Here is a 26,336-nt window from a genome sequence, read left to right on the forward strand (position 1 = left end):
GAAAATAATCCTAATCTGCTCAACCTCTCTTCATAGCTAGCGCCCTCCATACCAGGCAACATCCTGGTGAACCTCCTCTGCACCCTCTCCAAAGCATCTAGATCCTTTTGGTAATGTGGCGACCAGAACTGCGCGCAGTATTCCAAATGTGGCCGAACCAATGTCTTATGCAACTGTAACATGACCTGCCAACCCTTGTACTCAATACCCCGTCCAATGAAGGAAAGCATGCCGTATGCCTTCTTGACCACTCTACTGACCTGCGTTGCCACCTTCAGGGAACAATGGACCTGAACACCCAAGTCTCTCTGTACATCAATTTTCCTCAGGACTTTTCCATTTACTGTATAATTCACTCTTGAATTGGATCTTCCAAAATGCATCACCTCGCATTTGCCCTGATTGAACTCCATCTGCCATTTTTCTGCCCAACTCTCCAATCTATTTATATTCTGCTGTATTCTCTGACAGTCCCCTTCACTATCTGCTACTCCACCAATCTTAGTGTCGTCTGCAAACTTGCTAATCAGACCACCTATACTTTCCTCCAAATCATTTATGTAAATCACAAACAACAGTGGTCCCAGCACGGATCCCTGTGGAACACCACTGGTCACACGTCTCCATTTTGAGAAACTCCCTTCCACTGCTACTCTCTGTCTCCTGTTGCCCAGCCAGTTCTTTATCTATCTAGCTAGTACACCCTGGACCCCATGCGACTTCACTTTCTCCATCAGCCTACCATGGGGAACCTCATCAAACGCCTTACTGACGTCCATGTATATGACATCTACAGTCCTTCCCTCATCAATCAACTTTGTCACTTCCTCAAAGAATTCTATTAAGTTGGTAAGACATGACGTTCCCTGCACAAAACCATGTTGCCTATCGGTTGAGTCGGTTGAGGGGGGGTGGGGGGAAATGTGCTGCAGTGGGGGTGGCTTGTGCCATGGAAGGGGTCCTCGATGGGTCACAAGGTGCCTGATCAGGAGGGCCCCACCCCTGCAGCCCGCAAGGAGGTGGGAGGAGGCCCTTAAGTGGCAATTAATCGGCCACTTAAGGGCCTTAATTGGACTCGGGTGAGCAGGCTGTTTGTTACTGCCGTCGCAACTTGTAAAATTGCAGTGGGGTGGGAAGGCGACAGGAACGGCACCTCCGCCTCTCACTATTGCACGCCGGGGGCGTAAACTTCCAGCCATTAACTCTGTTTCTCTCTCCACAGATGCTGCCTAACCTGCTGAGTGTTTCCAATATTTTCTGTTTTTATTTTGCAGTATTTTGCGTTTGTATTAGTGTTTAATTCACTGTCACTTCTCTTCCAGGAATGCCTACCTCGAAGAAGTTCTGCTCTGCTCTCCGACGGGATTTCCATTTGTCTCTTTTACCTTGTTCACCTTCTTGGCTTCCAATTTCCCCTCCCATGTTTGATCAAGTAACTACCAAAACTCGCTTTCACAGCCCCATCTTGTTCCTTAGCAATTGTCTCTAGCTCTGACGTATTCCACATGGATTTCAACTGAAATTCCACTCTTCGTTTTTCGGATCCACCCATGTAAAGGCCTGCTACCTGACCCTAACCTGATGGGAGCTGACAGCATGAGTAGGGTTTGGGTCGGGTCGGGCTGCTCATCTGGGTCCGACCTTCGGGCACGGGTCGGGTCAGGCCATTTCTGGGTCGGACACGCACAGCAAAGTAAGTGTTAAAAGTTAAAAACTTAACTGAGCTGGGAGTCCGGGACATCAAGCAAGGAAAGTGAGTCTGCGCAGTGAGCGTGTGAGCATCTCTATGATGGCATCACGCTCATGCTGCAACTTCCGGCAGATTGGGAGTCGGAAGGTAAGTAAAGGGAACACTGCGGTGGTCGCGTCGGCCTCGGGTCGGGTCAGGGCAGGTCGGGTCGGGCTCGGGGGGGAAATGGAGGGGCTCGGACCGTGTCGAGCTCAGGTCCCATGTGGTTCCTTCGGGTTCGGGTCGGGTTTTTTTTTGTGACTTGAGCAGGCCTCTACATCCATGGTTACAGACATCTCCTAGACATTCAACATTACTTGAAACCAGTTCTGATGAAAGGTCACAGACCTGAAGCGTTAACTCTGTTTCTCTCCCCACAGATGCTGCCTGACCTGCTGAGTATTTCCAACATTTTCTGTTTTTATTTCTGATTTCCAGAATCTGCTGTATTTTGCTCCAATATTTGTTGAATCCAATTTCACAACTCAGTTGAATTTGAATTCTCATACCGTGCAGTAACTAGTCCAGTATCACAACCACAAAAATTCAGGGGGTTTTTTCAGTCTCTCATCATATCCTCTCATCTCTGGCTCCATCCTACTGCATAAACACTGCATCTTTTCCATGTCTCCAGCATCCTTTCTATAATGGAACTCTGCACTGTATTAAAACCGAGGCCTAACCAATATCCTGCACAAACCACCATTATCTCTGCTTTTTTTTATTCATCGCTCCTTTACATAAACCACAGAATCCCATTTTCCCATTTAACTCTTTTTCAACAATGCACATCTCCTTTTAAAGATCTGAATATGTGTAATAAATAAATGTTATTCAGGATAGCACTGTGATTTTAGTTGTAACTAAAAAGGAGGATGGAAGGCATAACCTTCATGAGGATAGATTTTATAAATGTGATTTTTTTATTCATTCATGTGTTGTGGACATCGCTGGAAAGCTCAGTATTTATTACCCATCCATAATCGCCCCTGAGAATGTGCTGATGAGCTGACTTGGTGGCTTGCTATTGCAATTTTACAGGACAGTTAAAAGGCAACCCCAGTATTGTAGGTCTAGAGTCACAAATAGGCCAGACCACGTAAGGACAGCAGAGTTCTTTCCCTAAAGGACATTAGTGAAGCAGATGAGATTTTAACAACAATCCAATAGTTTCATGGCCACCATTACTGATGGCTAGATTTTAATTCCAGATTTATTCAATTAACTGAATTAAATTCACAAACGGCCATATTTTTGCCCATCCCTAGTTGAGAAGGGGGTAGTAGGTCTTCCTGCAAGGTCCCTGTGTTAGGCAGAGAATTCCAGAATACTGACATAGCAACAATGATCTATGTCCAAATCAGAATGGTGCAGGACTCAGGGTGATGGTTTTCCTACGACATTGCTGCTCTGTCGCTCCAAGGAACTGAGGTCATGTGCTGGGAGATGATGTAGTGCCCAAAGATGGACTCAATCTTCAGATCACTGTCATTTCTGGGGAACTCCAATCTCCCTGGACTGAGATTTTTGTCAACTTTTGAACTCACAAACTGTGATGGTGAAGCAATAGCTGATGTCATAGAATATCAGTTATTAGTAATTTTCTTAGCGAATATGAATATTCGCTATAATTATTTAAAACACTTGCCCAATTTATTCACCTCAATTTCATTATTTTCTCTTTATTTCCATTTTGTTTTTTTTTTAAATAAATATCCCAGCATCAATATTCAGTTTGGAGCTTGAAAAATATTTGGCCTATATTTGCCTACAATCCAACCCCCTTTTCCAACCTATTGTAAGAATACAGATTACTGCAGCTTGACGAAATTTCAAGATTGACCAAATTTCATGTACCAGCATGCTTCGCAGGGCTGCAGAACTTATTAAAGTAAAATAAACTGCTGAATGCTGCAAGCTGCTTTTCACAGATACGGAAGACCCTGGGTAGGAATGAACCTTTGGACCATGACAGAAAACAAGCACATCGCCAGACCATACTGATAAGAGGAACTGGAATCAACTCTTGCTGGAATGCAAGTGTTAACTAGTGTGTATAAGAAATAAGAATGGTTAGACTGGATAGCCATTATGAACAGCTCATTAACAAGCCTTATGAACAGCTTTGGGCATAAATAACTGATAAGAGGCAAATATGAACAATTAAGCCCCTGAAAGTTAGTTTGAAGGTTGAAGATGGAATGTTTTGAGGAAGTTGTGGAACTAATCATGGCAAACAGTATAGGACAAGATTAAGGGGAAATGATGTAAAGGCCTCATTGATCAAAGGCAGAGGCATGTGTGAAAACTGTAGAAACTCCTGGCAAGTGGATAACATTCAGGGCTGACTTTTAGACAAAGAACTCAAAATTCAATTGATCATTTTGTATTCTGGGGAACCTTTATAGGACAATAAGTTCCTGTCAATATAACACCCAAGTCCACCCCTGAGAAAGAGTATAAAAGATGTTGCAAAAGATATTTGCAGCTGCAGTCAGGAGGCCAACTTGTTTGGTTGCCAATTAAAGAGCTATATGAAGTCACTGCCAAACTGACCACTCACTGGTGTTCGTACATATGACACTATTGATTATTTTTGCTTGAGCTTAAATAAAGGGGCAGATCTGTGATGTGTGATCTGGGATTACTTTTTTTTTTACTTTGTGACATTGCTATCAGGTGCTTATTTCTAATCTCTTGCTGATTTTTAAGTAAAAGGAACTAATTCCAGAAATCTTTGTCTTGTATTTGTCATGAAAATCCCACCTGTCAAGAATGAGGCATATTAATTTCATCATATGAAACTTTAATTTTAAACTATTACTGGGCTAAAAAGATGACTTGTTTTAAAGAAATCACAGCAGTGGCTGGAAACATTTGCATTCTAAAAGGCAGTTGCCTGGAGAAGACAATGGAACTGCTCCCTGATCCAATTAACCCAAATGGATTTTGATCACCAGAATGAATGTGTAAAAAGCCAGCATTCCATTCCCACCCCCAACCCGCCCCACTGCTAAGATGGAGAAGCCACAAAAACAAATGAGAGTTTGTTTAAAAAAAAACTGTTCAGATGACTAAACGGCTGGCCCATGTTTGGTTTTGAATTGTGTTCAAGACCAGTTTGGGTCAGACTGCAATATGAAGACAAAAGAGAAAGAAGGTCTCTCTCGCCCTCTCATGCAAAGACAGGGACCCACGAAAGGAAACTGAGCCTCAAGACAGAAAACCATCGAAACAAGTTTGAAATCGTGCACTGGGCCCCAAAGAAATGGCAAGATTTAACTGCAATCAAAGACTCTACATCAAACTCAAAAGATGGGAAATGAACTCCAGCTATTGCTTCAAACTTTTCCCCTTTATTCTTTCTCCTCTTCCATCTCTATCTGCCTGTGTATTTATCGCATATGCACATACTAGCATGGTCGCATCATGTATTCGTAGTAGTTTTAACTGAATTAGAGTTTTAAGGTTAATAAACTTACAGCTTTCTTGTTTAAACCTAAGAAAACCTGTTTGGTTCATTTCTTTGCCATTACAATTGGAGAGCAGTGAACAAGAATTCACAGAAGCTAAAACACATTGCTTTTAAAAATTAAACGCTATTACAGTCAAACCAGGAAAAGACTGAGAGGGAACCCCTGGACCCCTTTCTCATCTGATCATAACATTTTGCTTGTTCCATGTATCTGAACTCAGTAAACTGTTTGATAAGGGAGTCTTTTACACTATTCAGACCTAAGCATTGAAACATTCAAGCATCAATTCAGGAGAATTGGGAGGTGATTCTGTGCTCTGGCTCTCCTAAAAGGAAGTGGAACATTTCCTTATTTGTTTCTGGAAAGTGGACAATGCTGGCAATGCCACATTAATTGCCTGTTCCTAGTTATCCTGAGAAGGTGGAGGTGGGCCTTCTACTTGAACTGCTGTAGTCCTTGCGATGATGGGGTTCTTACAATGGTGTTAGGTCTGGATATTGGCTCAGCAATGCTGAAGAAATAGCAATATATGTCTGAGTCAGGATAATGTATGATTTTGAGGTAATGGTGTTGCCAAGACATTGCTGTTCGTATCCTTCTTGATAGTAGCGGTCACAGAGGGATGGTAGTGCATCAAAGCAATCTTGATGAGTTGCTGCATTGTATCCTGTAGATTGTACATGCTGCAGCCATGGTGCACTGGTGATGGAGGCAGTGAATATTGAGTCTAGCAGCACGAGTATCAATCTGCAGGATGTACATCCTAAGAGGTGACCTCTGCGAGGACCACTTCCTGCTGGGAGTACAGGATCCTAGAAATGGTCCATTATCTCATTGGTGATATTCACAGCCTCATTATATTCTGATAAGGTAACTCCATGTAGAAGCATGAATGTTGAAATATTATTTGACTTGCTAACATCTTTATCTTACCTCCATGCATTCGTGGGAACATTTACATTATATCTGTAGGCAATGAATACCAAATTTTTCTTACAAACAGAATGAAAAATCTTCAGCTGAACAAGTTGAACTTTATACTTTACCAAATAGAAGTTAACATTGTACCTTTGGGAACCGCGTTGCATGTTTCTTCTGCACCCCACCAACTGTAACAGTCTACCCATGGCAGAGGAGACTGGAAGGAAACGAAAAAGTAGAACAGGCAGTAGCTAATGATGCAGTTGTAGTAAAGGCCTTGAAATGTTGACGCAATAACTGTCAGGAGACCCACACCTTCAATTGACAACAAAGGAATTTAGAATAAAATATCATAGGAAAACTGTTTAATTTTCACATGCACGAAAGTACATTCGACAAAACAATTTTGTTTTGTTGCAAATGCACAATTATAAGAAAGAAAGAGAGAACTTGCATTCATGTAGCACCTGTCACAGCCACAGCACATTACAGCCAATAAAGTACTTTTTGAAGTGTAGTCACTGTTGTAATAGAGAGATACAGCACTGAAACAGGCCCTTTTGGCCCACCAAGTCTGTGCCACTATCAACCACCCATTTTATACTAATCCTACATTAATCCCTACCACATCCCCACAATTTTCCTACCTACACTATGGGCAATTTATAATGGCCAATTTACCTATCAACCTGCAAGTCTTTGGCTGTGGGAGGAAACCGGAGCACCCGACGGAAACCCACACGGGCACAGGGAGAACTTGCAAACTCCGTACAGGCAGTGCCCAAAACCAAACTCGGGTCGCTGGAGCTGTAAGGCTGTGATGCTAACCACTGCGCCACTCCTAATGCAGGAAACATGGCAGCCAATATGCATACAGCAAGGTCCAACAATGTGATCATCTGTTTTTGTGATGTTGGCAGAAAGGTAAATATTGGATAACTCCCCTGCTATTCTTCGAAATAGTGCCATGGGATCGTTTACCTGAGAGGGCAGACAGGGCCTCAGTTCAACCTTGGCTGTAAGATTACAGGTTTGATATATGTTGACCAAACTTAAAAGCTTGACCAAATTTGCTATAATAGCATGTTTTGCAAGGCCAAAAGACTTTACAAAATAACATAAAGCAGCTGCAAGCTGCTTTTTCACAGATAAGAAAGAATTATTGGACCATGACAGAAAACAAGACTCTTCCACACCATAGTGTGTCTGATTGTGAAGCCCACAGCTCTACAGATGGTTAAGAGGAACTAAAACAACAAACAGCCATACTTTGGGCTGGATTTTGTTGTCCTGCCACTGGGAACGGCAGTGGGTGCAGATAAAGGCAGCTGCCCTGCACAGGACCCGCACCACTGCAATTCTGCAGCTGACGGCCACTTAACATACTGACAGCAGCCGCTCCCCCAATCACGTGACAGCGGTGGCATCGGCGACACGGTGAATGGTGTCACCTAATGTGGGAGCAGGTGCTGGCCCCATGTTTAAAAGGCTGCCACCCCTACAAACAAAATGCAGAGTTGACCCCTTCCCCTCCTCCATGGCACCAGCTTCTTGTGGACAGGAAAGTGAAGGTCGAGCTCCAGATCGGCAACAGATGAGAAGATCATGGTGGATGACATTGGAATTAATGCAGAAAGGCATTTTAAATATTAAGACTAGAGTCCCGTTGCAGAGCAGCAGAGGTGCTGCCATGGAAGTTCCCCGCCCGCGGAAGGACCGTGCCCAGTAATCCCAACGTTGGGTTCTATGACTGCCACTGCCACTTTGATTCTCTGGCCCTCCCATCCCCCACCACGGAACCCAATCAGGGAAGATATGTTAAACCTGAGTGTTTAAGACTCCAGAAGCTCATTGAAGGTGGATAATGTCAGGGCAGACTTTCACCCCATGGTTTAAAGAAAGAACTCGAGACACAACTGGGTATTTCGTATTAAGAAGAACATTTTTAGGACAATAAGGCCCTCCCAATATAACAACTCAGGTTCACCCCTGATAAGGTGTATTAGGTGTAAAGGGGAGGTTGTAACTCAGAGACCCAGAGTATTGGTCTGGGGACATGGGTTGGAATCCAACCATGGCAGAAGGTGGAATTTGAATTAATTTAATAAAAATCTGGAATTAAATAGCTAGTCTAACGATGGACACGTAAAAACCCATCTGGTTCACTAATTCCCTTTAGGGAAGGAAATCTGCTGTCCTTACCTGGTCTGGCCTACATACAACTCCAGACCCACAACAATGTGGTTGACTCTGAAATGGCCTATGAAGTCAATAAGGAATGAAACCGTATGGACCACCCAGCATTGACCTAGGCACTGGAAACAACAATGGCAAACCCAGCCCTGTTGACCCTGCAAAGCCCTCCTTACTAACATCTGGGGTCTTGTGCCAAAGTTGTGAGAACTGTCCCACAGACTAGTCAAGCAATAGCCTGACATAGTCATACTCATCAAATCATAACTTACAATGTCCCAGATATCACCATCCCTGGACATGTCCTGTCCCACCAGCAGGACAGACCCAGCAGAGGTGGCAACACAGTGGTATACAGTTGGGAGGGAGTTTCCCTGGGAGTCCTCAATATTGACAGCAGATGTCATGACATCTCATGGCATCAGGTCAAACAAGAGCAAGGAAACCTCCTGCTGATTGCAACCTACCACCCCCGCTCAGCTGATGAATCAGTACTCCTCCAAGTTAAACACCACTTGGAGGAAGCACTGAGGGTGACAAGGGTGCCGAATGTACTCTGGGTGGGGGACTTCAATGTCCATCACCAAGAGTGGCTCGGTAGCACCACTACTGGCCGAGTCCTAAAGGACATAGCTGCCAGACTGGGTCTGTGGCAGGTGGTGAGAACACCAACAAGAGGGAAAGATTTACTTGAACTCGTCTTCACTAATTTGTCTGCATCTGTCCATGACAGTATTGGTAGGAGTGCCCACTGCACAGTCCTTGTGGAGACAAAAGCCCGTCTTCATATTGAGGATAACCTGCATCGTGTTGTGTGGCATGACCATTGTGCTGAATGGGATAGATTTATAACAGATCTAGCAATGCAAAACTGGACATCCATGAGGCGCTGTGGGCCATCAGCAGCAGCAGAATTGTACTCAACTGCAATCTGTAACCTCATGGCCCGGCATATCCCCCACTCTACCATTACCATCAAGCCACAAGACCAACCCTGGTTCAATGAAGAATGCGGGAGGGCATGCCAGGAGCAGCACCAGGCATACCTCAAAATGAGGTGTTAACCTGGTAAAGCTGCAACTCAGGACTACCTGCATGCTAACCAGCGCAGGCAGCATGCAATAGACAGAACTAAATGATCCCATAGCCAAAGGATCAGATCGAAGCTCTGTAGTCCTGCATCATCCAATCAGGAATGGTGGTGGATAATTAAACAACTAACTGGAGGAGGTGGCTCCACAAATATCCCCATCCTCAATGTTGGAGGAGCCCAGCACATCAGTGTTTGCAATGATCTTCAGCCAGAAGCGCCCAGTTGATGATTCATCTCGGCCTCCTCCTGAAGTCCCCAGCATCACAGATGCCAGGCTTCAGCCAATTTGAGTCACTCCATGTGAGAGCAAGAAAGGCTATGGGTTCTGACAACATTCCGGCAATAGTACTGAAGACCTGTGCTCCAAAACTTGCCATGCCCCTAGCCAAGCTGTTCCAGTACAGCTACAACACTGGCATCAACCCAGCAATGCAGAAAATTGCCCAGGTATGTCCTGTGCACAAAACGCAGGACAAGTCCAACCCGGCCAATTACCGTCACATCAGTCTACTCTCAATCATCAGTAAAGTGATGGAAGGTGTCGTCGACAGTGCTATCAAGGCGCACATGGTTAGCAATAACTTGCTCACTAACGCTCAGTTTGGGTTCCGCAAGGGCCACTCAGCTCCTGACCTCATTACAGCCTTGGTTCAAACATGGACAAAAGAGCTGCACTCAAGAGGTGAGGTGAGTGTGACTGCCCTTGACATCAAGGCAGTATTTGACCGAGTATGGCATCACGGAGCCCTAGCAAAACTGGAGTCAATGGGAACCAGCGGGAAACTCTCTGCTGGTTGGAGTTAAACCTAGCGCAAAGGAAGATGGTTGTGGTTGTTGGAGGGCAATCATCTGAGCTCCAGGACATCACTGCAGAGTTCCTCAGGGTAGTGTCCTAGGCCCAACCATCTTCAGCTGTTTCATCAATGACCTTCCTTCAATCATAAGGTCAGAAGTGGGATGGTTGCTGATGATTGCACAATGTTCATCACCATTCACAACTCCTCATATACTGAAGCAGTCCGTGTAGAAATGCAGCAAGACCTGGACAATACCCAGGCTTGGGCTGATAAGTGGCAAGTAACATTTACATTGCACAAGTGCCAGGCAATGACCATCGCCAATAAGAGAGAATCTAACCATCTCTCCTTGACATTCAATGGCATTACGATCACTGAATCCCCCACTATCAACATCCTGGGGGTTACCATTGATCAGAAACTGAACTGGAGTAGCCATATAAATACTGTGGCTGCAAGAGCAGGTCAGAGGCTAAGAATCCTGCGGTGAATAACTCACCTCCTGATTCCCCAAACCTGTCCACCATCTACAAGGCAGAAGTCAGTTCCTGTTCTGTAATTTTCTTTGTTCTTTGTTCTTTGTTCAGGAGTCTGATGTAATATTCTCCACTTGCCTGGATGGGTGCAGCTCCAACAACACTCACAAAGCTCAACACCATCCAAGACAAAGCAGCCTGCTTGATTGGCACCCCATCCACAAACATTCACTCCCTCCACCACTGACGCACAGTGGCAGCAGTGTGTACCATCCACAAGATGCACTGCAGCAATGCACCAAGACTCCTCAGACAACACCTTCCAAACCCGCAACCTCTACCAATTAGAAGGACAAGGGCAAATCTATCCCATTTAGCATTGTGGTCGTGCTACACAACATGATGGTGGACACCCTCAGTGTGTAGATGGATTTCGTCTCTACAAGGACTGTGCGGTGGTCAGTCTTACCAATACTGTCATGGACAGATGCATCTGCAACAGGGAGATTGGTGAGGCAGAGGTCAAGTAGGTTTTTGGTTCACTCACCATCTGCCGCAGATGTCTGGGTCATTGTCTGTAAGCTATGATTCTGTGAGTATGACTATCTCAGGCTGCTGCTTGACTAGTCTTTGGGCAGCTCTCCCAATTTTGGCATTAGCCCCCAGATGTTAGTAAGGAGGACTTTGCAGGGTTGACATGACAGGGTTTGCCGTTGTTGTTTCCGGTGTCTGGATCGATGTTGAGTTGTCCGTCTGGTTTCATCCCTTTCCTTAGACTTCGTAGCGGTTTGATACAACTGAATGGCTTGCTTGGCCATTTCAGAGGGCATTTAAGAGTCAACCACATTGTTGTGGGTCTGGAGTCACATATAGGCCAGACCAGGTAAGACAGCAGATTTCCTTTCCTAATGAGCATTAGCGAACCAGATTTCTTTTACAACAATCGACAATGGTTTCATGGTTACCATTAGACTAGTTTTTAATTCCAGATTTATTAATTGAATTCAAATTCCACCATCTTCCGTGCTGGGATTCGAACCCATATCTGCAGAGCATTAGCCTGGGGCTCTGGGTTAGTGACATTACCACTGCGGCACTGCCACCACCTCCCTGTGTGAGGGCAGGCCTTGCCTTTTTTCATTCCTTTTTTTAAAATGCTTACATGGGATGTGAACATCATTGCCCTTCTCAAGGAAAATTAGAATGAGCAACAAATGCTGGTCTTGCCCGCAAAACTCACATCCCATGAAAGCATTAAAAAAGGAAAGCCTGTGACAGGGTGGAAGTTGGGAGAGATTAAATGACAAAAAGAATGATGGCGCAAAGCAAAAAGACAAGGTAATGGGGCAAGAAACAAAAGATTTGTCTCGATGAGATTTAAGTGGACAAAGCAGTAACAGATTCTGAAACAGATTATCAGATTCTCTACAAAATACATTCTAATTTGGGTATTTCAATCTTTTTAAGATTCTATTTTACCTTTACTGTTTTAAGTATTTGTAGAATCCATATCGTCTTGTGCCTAATGCTTCTGTATAATCACCTTATTTGTAAATAAATCTCCCTATTAGTTTTTGGCTGAAGGTAATAATTTCACAGTGTTGGGTTTTTATTACCTATCAGAAAAGAATGTGGTAGGCATTCTAAGTATCTGCTGAGACATTCTGTCACAAGTCAGAGGTACTTATTAACCCCATGACATATTACCTATTAATAGCACACATAAAGGCATAGTCATAGAGTCGTACAGCATAGAAACAGGCCCTTCAGCCCATCGCGTCCATGCCGACCATAATGCCTATCTATGCCAATCCCACCTGCCTGCATTAATTCCATATGCCTCTATGCCTTGCTCATTCGAGTACCTGTCCAGGTGCCTCTTAAATGTTGCTACTGTTCCTGCCGCCACCACCTCCTCTGGCAGCTCATTCCAGATACACACTATTCTTTGTGTGAAAAACTTACCCCTTTGGTTCATCAGACTCCTGGATCAAAAGCTGCCTCTCTGCCATGAGTGCAGGTGTAACTGGCCAGACTCCACCAAAGATAGGGCAGTTATCACGGTGAAATAACCAAACCATTAGTTGAGATCCAGCTTACTAAAGACTCTACATGGGCTATGGTGATGGGTTTGCCTCTTTGTGGTACATTGTCAGTTACTGTAGTACAGGATAAGAGAATGACACACGTACAAGCTTTTTTTTTGTGCCTCAGCCAAAATAATGATCAATTTCGCACTTTTGATCAAAGTGTAGCAGACATGGTGCAGACACTACTTAGGGAGCAATTATAATCTTTAGATGTGTAGTAACTTGGAGCCGGGTTATTTGTTGGATCTGAGGTATGATAACTAAACGTTGCAGTATAAAGGATCTCAAGAGTCAGTTTGTCGAAGACAAGGCCTATTTACAGAAACTAGTATAAAACTGTCTATGCAGAAAAGAACCAACTGTAGCAATCTCCTCCTCCCAACTTACACCAGTTCAAAATTGAAGTCAAATCACTTTCAATGATTGATAAGCTCCCAGTTGTTCTATTTAAAATGAATACAAATAAAACTAAAATACAATCTCAATTAACCAAATTAATTCTCATCAAGCCATGAAACCAAAATCAGCATTCATAACTGAATGACAGACAGAGAGTTCTCCAGGTATTGGATCTAATATCTGACTAAATTTGTAATTAGCAAAGACAACATTTCACTCGCTGTGTCTGTCTCTTCACTGTCTGCTTGTTAGTTTGCAAACATTACTTCAGCAAGGCTGGTTTAAACCATTGTCTACTAAAGAGAATATAGCCAGCATATATCCAATATGGTTAGTGTCAATTGACCACTATTGTTAATTTAAACCAAGGATTTTCCAATTTGTATCTGAAATAGGGATCCAAAAGTACCAGTGTTAGCAGAGCTCTGTATTAGTTAACCTTATTGGTATACTATTTCTGTGACTGGATACTAATAAATCATAATGAGGTAAAGATGAGCCTTGTTCAATCTTTTGCTTGCAAAATAAACACTTTTATAGGGCTATGTTGTGTGCCCCAAGCGGGCTTGAAACACATTTGGAATCATTGAGTCATAGAGTTATACAGCACAGAAACAGGCCCTTCAGCCCATCATATCTGTGCCTGCCATCAAGCACCTATCTATTCTGATCCCATTTTCCAGTACTTGGCCTATAGCCTTTTATGCTATGGCATTTCAAGTGCTCATGTAAATACCTCTTAAATGTTGTGAGGGTTCCTGCCTCCACCACCCCTTCAGGCAGTGTGTTCCAGATTCCAACCACCCTCTGGGTGAAAAAATGTTTTCTCAAATCCCCTCTAAACCTCCTGCCCCTTACCTTAAATCTATGCCCCCTGGTTATTGACCCCTCTGCTAAGGGAAAAAGTTTCTTCCTGTCTATCCTATCAATGACCCTCATAATTTTGTATACCTCACTCAGGTCCCCGCTCCCCCCCCCCACCAAACTTCTCTGCTCTAAGGAAAACAACCCTAGTCTATCCAGTCTCTCTTCATAGCTGAAATGCTCCAACCCAGGCAACATCCTGGTGAATCTTCTCTGCACCCTCTCCAGTGCAATCACATCCTTCCTATAGTGTGGAGACCAGAACTGTACACAGTACTCCAGCAGTGGCCTAACTAGCATTTTATACAGCTCCATCATAGCCTCCCTGCTCTTATATTCTATGCCTCAGCTAATAAAGGCAAGTATCCCATATGCCTTCAGAACCACCTTATCTACCTGTGCTGTTGCCTTCAGTGATTTATGGACAAGTACACCAAGGACCGACTGACCCTCTGTACTTTCTAGGGTCCTACCATCCATTGTATATTCTCTTGCCTTGTTAGTCCCCCCAAAATGCATCACCTCACACTTCTCAGGATTAAATTCCATTTGCCTCTGCTCCCCCCATCTTACCAACCCATCTATATTATCCTGTAATCTAAGGCTTTCCTCCTCACTATTTACGACACCGCCAATTTTCGTGTCATGTGCGAACTTACAGATCATACCTCCATATTCACGTCTAAATCATTAAAATACACTACAACACCGATCCCTGTGGTACACCACTGGTCACAGGCTTCCACTCACTTCTGAGAGGTGCTGCTGGGCTGAAAATAGGACATAACAAATTTCTATATCATTTTCTATATTAATTACACTGCTTTCCTTTAGAACAATTGTGAGAAGTTGTGAGAGGAAGTCTGTTGGGAGGTTGTCCATATTTGTCCGGAGTCAATGGGAGTGTGCCAACACATCCAGAGGGGTTCTGGAATATGTCATTTTTCCCAAGGGTACACAGCAACATGTAGTATTTACAGGAAGCCCCCAGAATGTGTTGATACTACCAGGGATTCCACACATAAAATAGTTGGAAAACCACTGTTTTAAATTGCGTGGCTTTCTATTAACACTAACCTTGTAGGATGGGAACAGCTTTCCAGGCTTGAGCAGGTCCGAGGCTGGCAAACTGTCCCAAGGAAGATTCCATAAAAAATATTGGTAACCCAGCTAGTGCCAGCATGATTGTGTAGGGAATAAGAAACACTCCTGGAAAACAATTGTAAAAGACAGCTGAAAAAGATTATCTTGATATTAAAGTGATCAAATTTGTACATGCCCTATTGGAGTGGAAATCAATATGTCTAATGATATGTTAATGCGACAATCTGGCAACATAATGGCAGGTGCTTTTGCCCTGAATTCCCTGTCTTACATGAAGCCAGAGGGCTACAATGTGCCCAAGGCATCCAATGCAGGTAGGAAGCTCAAAGTAACTTGGAGGCTGAGTACAGCTATGTGCTAAGCTCATTCGGCCCCTCGAATTCTGCAGTGTTGTGTTTTCTTAAGTTTTCATTAAATGATAACTGCAGGCTTTACATTCGTATTTAACACAAACACTATCTTATCTACTTATTACTTATCTACATGGCATGATCTCAGGTCCAGGTCTTTTCTTGTGTGTGAGTGTAAGGTGAAGTTTCTTAAAGGTGAACTCACCACTACACTATGTTACTAATTCAATTCCAGCCTCCCCATAAAGCAGCTGGGGCACTGGAGCAGCATACATATGGTACCTGTCTGTGGTGAGAAAGATGTGCCAAAGGAAAGCCATGTTGCTGATTACTAGCAAGCTTCTATCTGTTAACCTCTGGCAGCTGCCCAACAGTGATTTCCTTTCCAGTGCTCCGTTCCTCTGCACCATCATGCCAGGAAATGGTCCTGTGCACCAAGCCTGTCAGCAGCTCTTTACTGGCTGCTGGGACCTGCTATTATAGCTTTGGCACTCCTGGTTGGTATGTCATGAGTGACAAATGTATGTTATTTGAAAATTCTGCCAATGGGACGACCATGCATTTTCCAGCAAGGTCAGGCTATTGTCCTTGTGAGATGACATTTCTCACCTAAACTTCCCACTTCCCTCATTAGTCTCAGAAGGGAAGGCCCTTAACTATTCCATTATTTCATAACCTAGTACAAAGCACATAAAAATAACCAGCCACTCATAACATTCAGGCTCATATCCTACAGCATCACACTCAACACCCCAGCTCCTTGTAAAAAGAAAGGCTTGCATTTATAGAGTATCTTTCATGATTTCAGGTGCTCCCACGTGCTTTACAACCAATGAAGTAGTTTTGAAGTGTAGTCACTGTTGTAATGTAGGACACACAGTTGTCAATTTGCAGACAGCAAGCTTCCACAAACAGCAATGTGATAGTGACCAAATAATTTGCCTCATCTGAAAGATGGCACCTCCGACAGTGCAGCACTCCCTCAGTACCGCACTGAAAGGCGGCCTAGATTTTGCACTCAAGTCTCTGGAGTGGGATTTGAACACACAACCTTCTGGCAAAGAGGTAAGAGTGCTCAAACAGTCTCATTGGGCAGCCAGCACAACGAAAGCATGCTTCAAGTAGAATTATATTGTGTAGCTGATGCTGGAGGTGAAACAGAAGCTCCACTTTCAAGCATATGCTACTTCTACGGGATTGGCATAATGATGGAAAATTTCTTCTCGTGCTGAAATATTGCTATTTCAGGTTTATATCGGTGTTATTGCTGGGTTATCAAAAAGAACCAGTATTTCAGATAAACAATGGGGAGGTGCAAAGATGGATTAATGAAGCTGTACAAGACCGAATGGTCCAACAGTCCTACAACATCTTAAGCCCTATTTGTAGAATTTGGAACTATCCACCACCTTAATCATTCCCCTACCAATGTTTTTCAGTCTTATATTGTCTGTTCAATTCAGGAAGGGTCTTGTTCCTGTGTCTCCTTTATAAATCAATGAATTATTCCCCTTCATTTTCTGCCTTTTCCCTCTATTGTAATTTCACTACTGTACCTCCTCCATTTTTGTAAACCAGGAAAGGGAATCTCCAGACATTGCCTAGACCCACGGTGTAGCCAATCATTGAGAGCAAGTAATCAGTTTTTATGGCCCAGTTGCCTCGCTCCATGTTCTCATCACTTGTCTCTGTCTCGTCAGTTGTGTCTTGCTGAAGGGAAGGGAAGAAATGGCCCATTCGGGAAGTTAGACTTTGGTAGATGTAGGACTCAAAATTTAACATTGCCAACATAGAAAACGAGCAAAAGCCAATGAAAATCTTCAAAAATAAAAGTTGAAACATGCCACCACCCCTTGCCCACCCTACACTGCCCCAGAAAGATTAACAATTCAAAAAGAGCTACAAACACATGGAATCAAACAGATAGAGGGCAAAGTGCAGTGGGGACACAGGCTGACTGAAACACAAGTTTCAGATTTATCCAAAATTCTAAAGAAACGAAGTATGGAAAAGTGCAGAATGCAGCAGTGGTGAGTTACAAACATTCTGACCCCTAAGCATGTTGAAACCACAAAGGGGAGGGAGGGGTAGGACACCTCAGTAAAACCTTTGAACCTTCTTGTTTGGTCTATTTCTCACCATTTTGGAGCCTACAGCCACAAATGTTGGATGCATAGCGCCTGCATTTTCGATGCTGTAGCTGCTATTTCAGGTCCAAAATGGCATCTGCGTCACACGCACTCACTTTTGGTGTGGTTCGCGTCAGATGCAATTTGAGGAAGTCGTTAGCATGGGCATTGGGAGCGTGCACCGGAAGTATGCAGAGTAGGAAAATTGTGACATCGCTCAGCATGTAACACTGTTTTAACATCAGCCGGGCCAAATCCGACATCAGCGCATTGGCTAATGCCTTCCTTGCACAGCTGAACATGCATTTGGCAGCAGGAAGGACTCCCCACCAGCGCTATTTGAAGGGATCATCAACTACTTGCAGTTTAGTCGTTGATTGATTTCTATTGGCTGTTACTAAGTTCATAGAAGTGTTTGGTGGTTTGTAGTGTTACTTAAAGTTGAAAAAGTCAACAGGGAGTGGTGTGGCTTTTCGTGAAAGTCTTGGTTCTGACTTCAACGGTTCTGTTTGGACCCCTTGCTCCCAGTCATGGGTGCTATAGTTTGTATCCCCTTTGGCCTGCAGTATGACAGGGACAAGAAGCAGAGGCGACAGAGAAGAGGACAAGTTGCTCAAAGAGGAAGAAAGAGAAGGGGCAGAAAGGCTCTCAGCAGGAGGTCATATCCACACAGGGTTTTAAAGAACATTTCCTCTACCTCAATCTCAGCAAGGAACAGTGTGTGTGACCTCTCTGCTTAACTAAGGAGGTGCTCACTGAAATCTGTCCCCTCTTGCAGGCAGACTGTAACCTCAGAGCACTACCAGTGCCTCTAAAGGCAACCATGGCCATGAGCTTCTTCACATCGGGCTCCTTCCGGGTTGGAACAGGGGAAATCTGCAACCTCTCACAGCTTGTCATCTGTTGTTTCAGCGAGGTGATGGATGTTCTGATGTGAAGAGAGGGGAACCCATTGCCTTCTCTCTTACCAGAGAGAAGCAGGCGGAGTGTGCACAAGGCTTCACCAGGATAGCAGACTTCTCCATGGCACAGGGTTTCATTGACTGTACACACATTACTTTGCAGGCACCGCATCTAAATGCTGAGATGCACTGCAAATGCAGAGTTCCACCCTCTGAACATGTAGCTGGTGTGCAACCATTATCAGAAGATCAAAGATCTTGTCAATAGCTGGTGACCTGGCAGCAGTTATGATGCCCTTATTCTGTGCTCGTGGCTTCTGGATGACAAGGACTATCTGCTGACTACCTGGCTCATGCCTCCAGGTGCACAACTTACCCACAGATGGGCAGCATGAATACGAGAGCCATGCTGCCCACAATTTGTGATAAAGCAGAACGGGGGTGATTGAGCAATGCTTCTGTTGCCTGGATGGCTCTGTAGGGATTCTGCAATACTCTTTGGAGCATGTGTCACAATTTATCATGGTCCACTTCATCCTGCACAACTTCACCATCATGAGTGCACAGCCCTTGCCATCAGGTACATGGTGAGCAGCGGAAGGGGAGGAGGAGAAAAAGGAGGAGGATGAACATATTCCCTTTCTGGTCAGGAGTCTGTCATTGGCTCATCTGACTGCGGTACTAATGAATGCAACTCTAATTCCCCATTTAACAACAGTCCCATGCCCTCTGTTACTGACCATCAAGGCATCCTCTTGACCACAATGCTGAAATACAAGTCACCACAAAACAAACATTGCAAACAAACTTTGACAAACAAAACATCCAATATTCTATGCATAAGTCAATTAATCACCCTTGTAGATTCCCTTAGCATCTGTCTTGCAGGTGCCTTTGCCTGTCCTAGTGCTCCCACACAGTGCTACCCCTGTAGCTGCAACATGGCTGGCAGAAGGCTACTGACTTTCGATGGGAGAGATTACAGGTTGTCTTGGGGGACAATGAAGAAGTATGTCATGGTGGAATTAGTTTACAGTCCAACATTGCAACCGATTTGCTTTGATTTGTGGCATCAGGAAATTTTACTGAGCAGTACACCAGGAACAAATCAAAATTAATTAGTTTGGGTTTTCAACAAGCCTAAAGAACTGAGGGTCTATTAAAAATGTTAATAAACACTGTGGAATAAAAGAACATTTATAATATTAGTAAAATAAACCTCAACATCTGAGCATTGACTTTAAAATCTATTTCCAGGACTTCAAGTTCCTGCATAACTTCAATCCTCCCTATGTTCTCCAGGCCAATGTCCCTACTCACACCTTCTGCTGTTCCAACTCTGGGTTCCTGTGCACTAACAAACTCTTTCCACTCCACTATCAAAAAAGGAGCATTTAGCCATCTTGTTCCTATACTCTGGATCTCTATCCTAAACAAATATTTTGTTCCCACTCTGGATCTCTTTCCTATTCTCTCCATTTTGCCTGTTCACTCTGGATCTCCACCCCATACTGCACATCTTGTCCTAACATTCTGAATCTCCTCCTATTCTCTTTATCTTCTTCGCACATGCTGGATTTCCTCCCTATACTCTCCATCTTGTCGCACACTCTGAATCTCCTCGCTGCACTCTTCATTTTATCTGCAGACTCTGGATCTCCTCCCTGTACACTTCATCGTGTCCTCACAATGGATCTCCTCCCTATACTCTCCATCTTATCTGCAGTCTCTGGATCTCTTCCCTTTATGATTCATGTTGTCTGCACACCGGATCTCCTCCTTATTCTCTTCTTCCTGTCTACAGTCTCTGGATCCTCTCCCCATATTCTTCATTTTGTTCGCACACTCTGAATCTCCTCCCCACACTCCACACCTTTTCCACACATTCTGGATCTCCTCCCTATATACTTCATGGTGTCTGCACACACTACATCCCCTCCCTATATATTTCATGTCATCTGCACACACTAGATCTCCTCACTATACTCTCCACCTTGTCAGCACACTCTGGATCTTCTCCCTAGTCTCTTTATTTTGTCACCACTCTGGATCCCCTCCATATACTTTTCATGTTGTCCCTACATCGTGGATCTCCTCCCTGTATTAGTCACCTTGTCCGTACACTCTCGGTCTCCTCCCTATTCTCTTCATATTGTCCACACACTGTGGATCTCCTCCCTGTACTCTTTTTGTTGTCTGCACTCTCTGGATCTCCTCCCTATTCTCTTCATATTATCTGTACACTCTGGATCCCTTGCTTATTCCTTTCATCTGGTCTGCGCACCCTGGATCTCATAGAATCATAGAAAGTTTCAGGCACAGAAAGAGGCTACTTGGCCCATCGTGTCTGTGCCGGCCGAAAAACGATCCACCTATTCTAATTCCACCTTCCAGCATTTGGTCCGTAGCCCTGCAGTTTATGGCACTTGAGATGCATATCCATACACCTTTTGAATGAGTTGAGGGTCTCTCCTCAACTACCCTTTCAGGCAGTGAGTTCCAGACCATCACCACCCTCTGGATGAAAAAGTTTTTCCTCATCTCCCCTCTAAATTTTCTACCAATCACTATAAATCTATGCCCCCTCATCACTGACCTCTCTGCTAAGGTGAATAGACCCTTCACCTCCACCCTATCCAGGCCCCTCAAAATTTTGTACATTTCAATCAGATCTCCCGTCAGTCTTCTCCGCTTTTTCCTGTACTATTTATCTTGTCTGCACACTCTGTATCTCCTCCCTGTTTTCTTCACCTTGTCCCCACTCTGGATCTCCTCCTAATGCACTCCATCTTGTTCATACACTCTGGATCTCCTTCTTATACTCTTCCACTTCACTGCATCTCTCCTCACGAGAAAAAGCATCAACACCACCTATTTCTTGGACAAAGCCTTCAGCCATTAGTCTAATGTCCCTCTTCCTGGTGATCTTCAAATATGAAGGACGTTTGGAAATTTCACAATTTTAATGGCACTAGATTAATAGAAGCAGTTACTGTTACGTTTATATAAAGTTCCTCTCTCTGCTCTTTTAAGCTAAACCTGGGTTATGTTTTTAGACTCTACCATGATGCTTTTCTTGTGCTCTATGCTAAAGGTCTCTCCTGCAAATGAAACTTTTCTCCCTGCAAACCGGAGTGCGTCTTTATGTACACAACATCTGGTTAAGTGTCGTAACCTAGATGTTGTATAGAATCCCTTGTTAAAATATTAAGCATGTTGGATTTGACATTAAACTTCTTGTGATCTTTACTTCAGAAAATGGAAGAATAAACAGACAGTGGTGTAATCTCCAAATAGAGAAGGGTTATTAAAGACAACAGTAAACAGTAACAATAGGCAGAACAGCAGCTGGCACGGTTATAGAATGTTTGGGTTGAATTTTTAGCTTCTCAACCCACTCGGTCCAGAGGAACTAGCAACGGGTCGGAAGCCTGATTTTTTAACAGAGTGTGCTCTGTAATGTCTCTTTAACTTGGCCATAGCATTAGCATCCTGCTTCCAGGGTCCTGGCCAATCAAAGCATGCAGGCGTGATATTGACCCTCACCTATCAATGGAAGGATTTCCATTCCCTGGATCTCTGATTCCTCCTCAGAGGCTCTAATGTGGGCAGTGAGGGACTGCAGTGAAATTCTGTTTCCTGTGGATGGGAGGAAGAGGTCAGCCTCTCAAAACAAGCAGGCATGTGTGCAAATGGCCAAGGAAGGGAGCAGCTGAATTTGGTCCCTCGAACCTGGATACAGTGCCCCAAGAGCTTCAGGACCCTCGGGAGAGCAGAAAAGGTGAGTGGCATCACACTTTCAGGTACCAACTCCCACTCTCTCTTCCATAGCATTCTCCTCCACAGCACTCCTCAGACCAACACACCTTGCAGCTCCACTCATTCCTCTCTCTCCAGGCACCTCTCACATCCCCAACTGTGCAGACAACACTCACACTCACTCTCATCATTGTGCCATCTCACGACATGCCTCACAGTCACCCTCTAGAAATGTTGTCATGAGCTCCTCTCCATACATTCCACTCACACTCATAACTATCTACTTTCATTAATTGCAGGAGAAGAGAGCACACAACTCGAGGGAGTGGATGAGAACTGAGTGTTGCCCGTCAGTGATAGCCACCCTGTCTGCTGTGGAGGAAAAGGCCTTGGAGCTCGGCAAGGTGGGGGAGTGCATGGACTTAAGAGATATGGGCGTCTCCCAAATACTTGGTGTCAGAATTAGAAATCACACTGCCACTAGCACATAACCATCACTAATGTTGCTTTGCTAACAAAGTGAATTGAAATTTGAACATCTGCACAATGATGACTTTTAACCCTTTCCCCAAGTCAGTTCGACTTTATGTTCTTCATCTCTCGCAGGTCCTTCAAGCGTGACACAAGAGCTGGAGTGGGAGGAGACCGAGGAATTCTTGGAGGAGGGCAAGTACTCTGAGGATGCACCGTCATATGACTCATGCGCACCTCCACCAGCACAGATACACACACCTTGGTGGTAAAGGCACAGATTCATTTACAGCACAGAAGGAGGCCATCTAGCCCATGTCAGCTCTCCAAGGAGCTCTGCAGTCGGTCCCACTTCCCGGCTCGATCCCCGTGGCACAAAAAGTCTATTTCTCTCAGCTGGCCATCCAACTTCTTCTTGAAGTCAAAAACAAGAAATGCTGGAAATACTCAGCAGGTTTGGCAGCATCTGTGGCAAGAGAAGCAGAGTTAGTGTTTCAGGTCTGTGACCTTTCATTAGAACTGACCACTGAAACATTAATTCTGCTTCTCTCTCCACAGATGCTGCCAGCCCTGCTGAGTATTAAAAGCATTTCTTGTTTTTATTTCAAATTTCCAGCATCTGCAGTATTTTGCTTTAATTCTTCTTGAAGTCATTGAACGTCTCCACTTCCACCACCCTTGTGGGCAGCGAATTCCAGCTCATTACCACCCACAGCATAAAAAAGTGCTTCCTCATATTCCTCCTGCATCTTTTGCCCAAAACTTTCAACCTGTGTCCCCTAGTCCTTGTACCATTTGCTAATGGGAACAGTTTTTCATCGTCTAACTTATCGAACCTCTCTAATGTTTGTTGATTTTTTTCCCCTGATTATTGTTTCTAAAACCTTACCCACCACAGATGTTAAACTAACTGGCCTGTAGTTGCTAAGACTGCCCTTACACCATTTTCTGAATAAGGGAGTTACATTTGCCACTCTCCAATCCTCTAGCACCTCCCCCGTATCCAGCGAAGATTGGAAGATCAAGCCCTTCCGCTATCTCCCTTCCCACTTCCTTTAGCAACCTGGATGCAAGCCATCCGGCCCAGGTGACTTATCCAACCTAAGCATAGCCAGCCTTTTTAGTATCTCCGCCCTCTCAATTTTTATCCCATCCATTGCCTCTACTTTCTCTGCTTCTACTGATATTTTGTCAAATTCCACTTCCTTAATGAGCATTGATGCAAAGTACTCATTAAGTATATTAGCCTTGTCCCATGTCTCTTTGTACCTTGTACCTAATAGGCCCCACTCCTCCTCTTACTACTCGCTTACTATTTACATGCCAGTAGAAGATCTTTGGGTTCCCTTTTATGTTATGGGTACTGTAGTAAAGATAGCTCGGTTGTCACATGGTGAGACGCACATCATATGTGAGTAGCAGCAGGCGCTGGAGACAGGGACAGCAATGGAGAGTCCCCGTCGGTCGGTGCAGAACACTCTAAGTTCTGCTCAGATGGACATAGATGGTGAGCCTTAGCGATCATCAGCAAAGAGGACTATTCTGGAGCAACAACAGAAAATGTGTGTTGTTCTGTTAGCATTTCCAGAGTCAGTGTACACAATAGCAGAGAAATTGGAGAAGTCTGTCAAAAAAAGCCCCCGCCCCACCCCGCACCCGCTCTCATGCCCACATGTCTGTCCTGGGCTTGCTGCAGTGTTCCAATGACTATCAATGCAAGCTCGAGGAACAGCACCTCATTTTCCAATTAGGCACTCTACAGCCTTCCGACTGAACATTGAGTTCACTAATTTCAGAGCATGACTGGCCCCTTTTTAGTATTATTTTATTTTGTTTTATCATTTTTTTTACCATGTGCCAGCCTTAAACTGTATTTTTCATCGTTGTGCTTTTGGCTGTGGCTGTTCATTATTCTGTCATTAACACTCCCTTTGTACTAATGTTTTGTCTTTCACCCCACCATTAGCGCACTCTCTTTGCCTATGCCCCATGACTTCCTTGTCAGTTAATCTCTCCGGCCCTCTGTCCTATCACACACCTTCCCTTTTGTTCTCTTCACCACACACCACCCCCCCCCCCCCACCCCCCCCACACCCACGTTACTTGCTTAAAATCATTTCTAACCATTGCCAGTTCTGATGAAAGGTTGCAAACCTGAAACGTTAACTATGCTTCTCTCTCTACAGACGCTGCCTGACCTGCTGTGTATTTCCAGCACTTTTTGTTTTTCTTTCAGATTTCCAGCATCTGCAGTCTTTTGCTTTAATCCATCAGAGACATGAGTGTCATGATGTCTCAGGCATTTACGCTGATGTTCACCTCTATAGAAAGAGTGGCCACCTACATGGAGCATCAGGCAGGCTATGGAGATCATGTTGGACCTGACCAATGGCCTGCACACTCAGTCTGCCACTTTAAACAGGATGGAGGAAAACCTCACCTTGCCCATTCAGTGCATTGCTGAAGTACATCAAAGTGCTCTCCAGTTCTTGGCTAGCAGGAAAGTGCAGGTGCACCACAAGATGGAAGATGGAGAAAGGACAAATGGAAGTGGGGACTCTGCTTAAGGTACTTCCACTCCTCATCCTTCCCCACCGCCCCCACCCACCATCCCCCACTCCGCCCAGACAAAGACCCATAAACTACCTCCTGTCCTGATGACTGAGACATCTCCTGTACAAGTGCAGGTGGACAAGTCTTTGGCAAGGCCCTCAGAGACCCCAAAACTCAACAGGACATCCGTCACAGGCATCTCACTTGTCAGAGCAGGGGAATGAGCAGCCTGCCACCAGCTTTGCTGAAGCTACTGTGGTCACACCGTGTCGGAGGAATAGGAAATAGAAGAGAATGACTTTTTAGTTGCACAAATGGATTCACTTAGGTGATCATAAAAACCTCCCTGTGTTAATTTATTACAATATGTAAATGAATCATGCACTTCATTTCAAGTTTCTATTGTTCATTCATCTCTATTGTTGCCTCCTGTCTTCCAAATGGACTTCAGGAGAATGGTATGACCAGAGTGGAAGACAAACAAAGGGTGCGAATGAGATGGAGAGATTTCTAACTGTGAGAAATATTTGTGTTTTGGGAGGGTGGGAGGGCAGTGGATTCACCATTGTTGTGCCACAAGCTTCACACACTCAGGTTATTTGAACTGTGCCTGGATGCGTCTGTCATGGACTTCTCTGGGAGCGAGGTGAGCAGCTGCAGGCACACTGACCATATTAGGATCCTCCTCCTCCTCTGAGGATATCGAATTGTCAACACTTTCCTCTTCCAGCAGCTCCAGTCCTCTCTGCAGCGCAATGTTTTACAAGGCACAGCAGACCATTACCATTCTGAACGCCCTTGCTGATACATACTGAAAGGCACCCCAGATCTGTCCAGGCTTGCTTAATCTACCATATGGCTTGCTTAATGATTTCCTTTGTGCTCACATGGCTCTGGTTATACCTTTCCTTTGCATCAGTGATAGTGTTTGTCACAGGTGTCACCAGCCAGGCTGTCAGATGGCAGCCCTTGTCTCCAAGGAGCCATCCGCTGACACTGTGTGGAGGTGTGAAAACCTGTGGGAGATGTG

The 26,336-nt window shown here is 44.4% G+C and overlaps 1 protein-coding gene across 1 annotated transcript in view; it reads right to left on the minus strand.

Annotated features, from left to right (window-relative positions):
* LOC137377447 (sodium- and chloride-dependent neutral and basic amino acid transporter B(0+)-like) overlaps positions 1-17,884 on the minus strand; it is a 320,515-nt gene extending 302,631 nt beyond the window's left edge. Inside the window, exons 1-4 of the mRNA XM_068047025.1 lie at positions 17,738-17,884; positions 17,049-17,202; positions 15,116-15,247; positions 6,274-6,441 (exon numbers count right to left, since the gene is read on the minus strand). Of these exons, the coding sequence (XP_067903126.1) occupies positions 6,274-6,441; positions 15,116-15,247; positions 17,049-17,202; positions 17,738-17,884 (601 nt within the window). The remainder of the gene's footprint in view (positions 1-6,273; positions 6,442-15,115; positions 15,248-17,048; positions 17,203-17,737) is intronic.
* Between the last annotated feature and the right edge of the window lie 8,452 nt (positions 17,885-26,336).

The sequence above is a fragment of the Heterodontus francisci genome, chromosome 15, assembly GCF_036365525.1.
Source record: "Heterodontus francisci isolate sHetFra1 chromosome 15, sHetFra1.hap1, whole genome shotgun sequence".
Taxonomy (NCBI): domain Eukaryota; kingdom Metazoa; phylum Chordata; class Chondrichthyes; order Heterodontiformes; family Heterodontidae; genus Heterodontus; species Heterodontus francisci.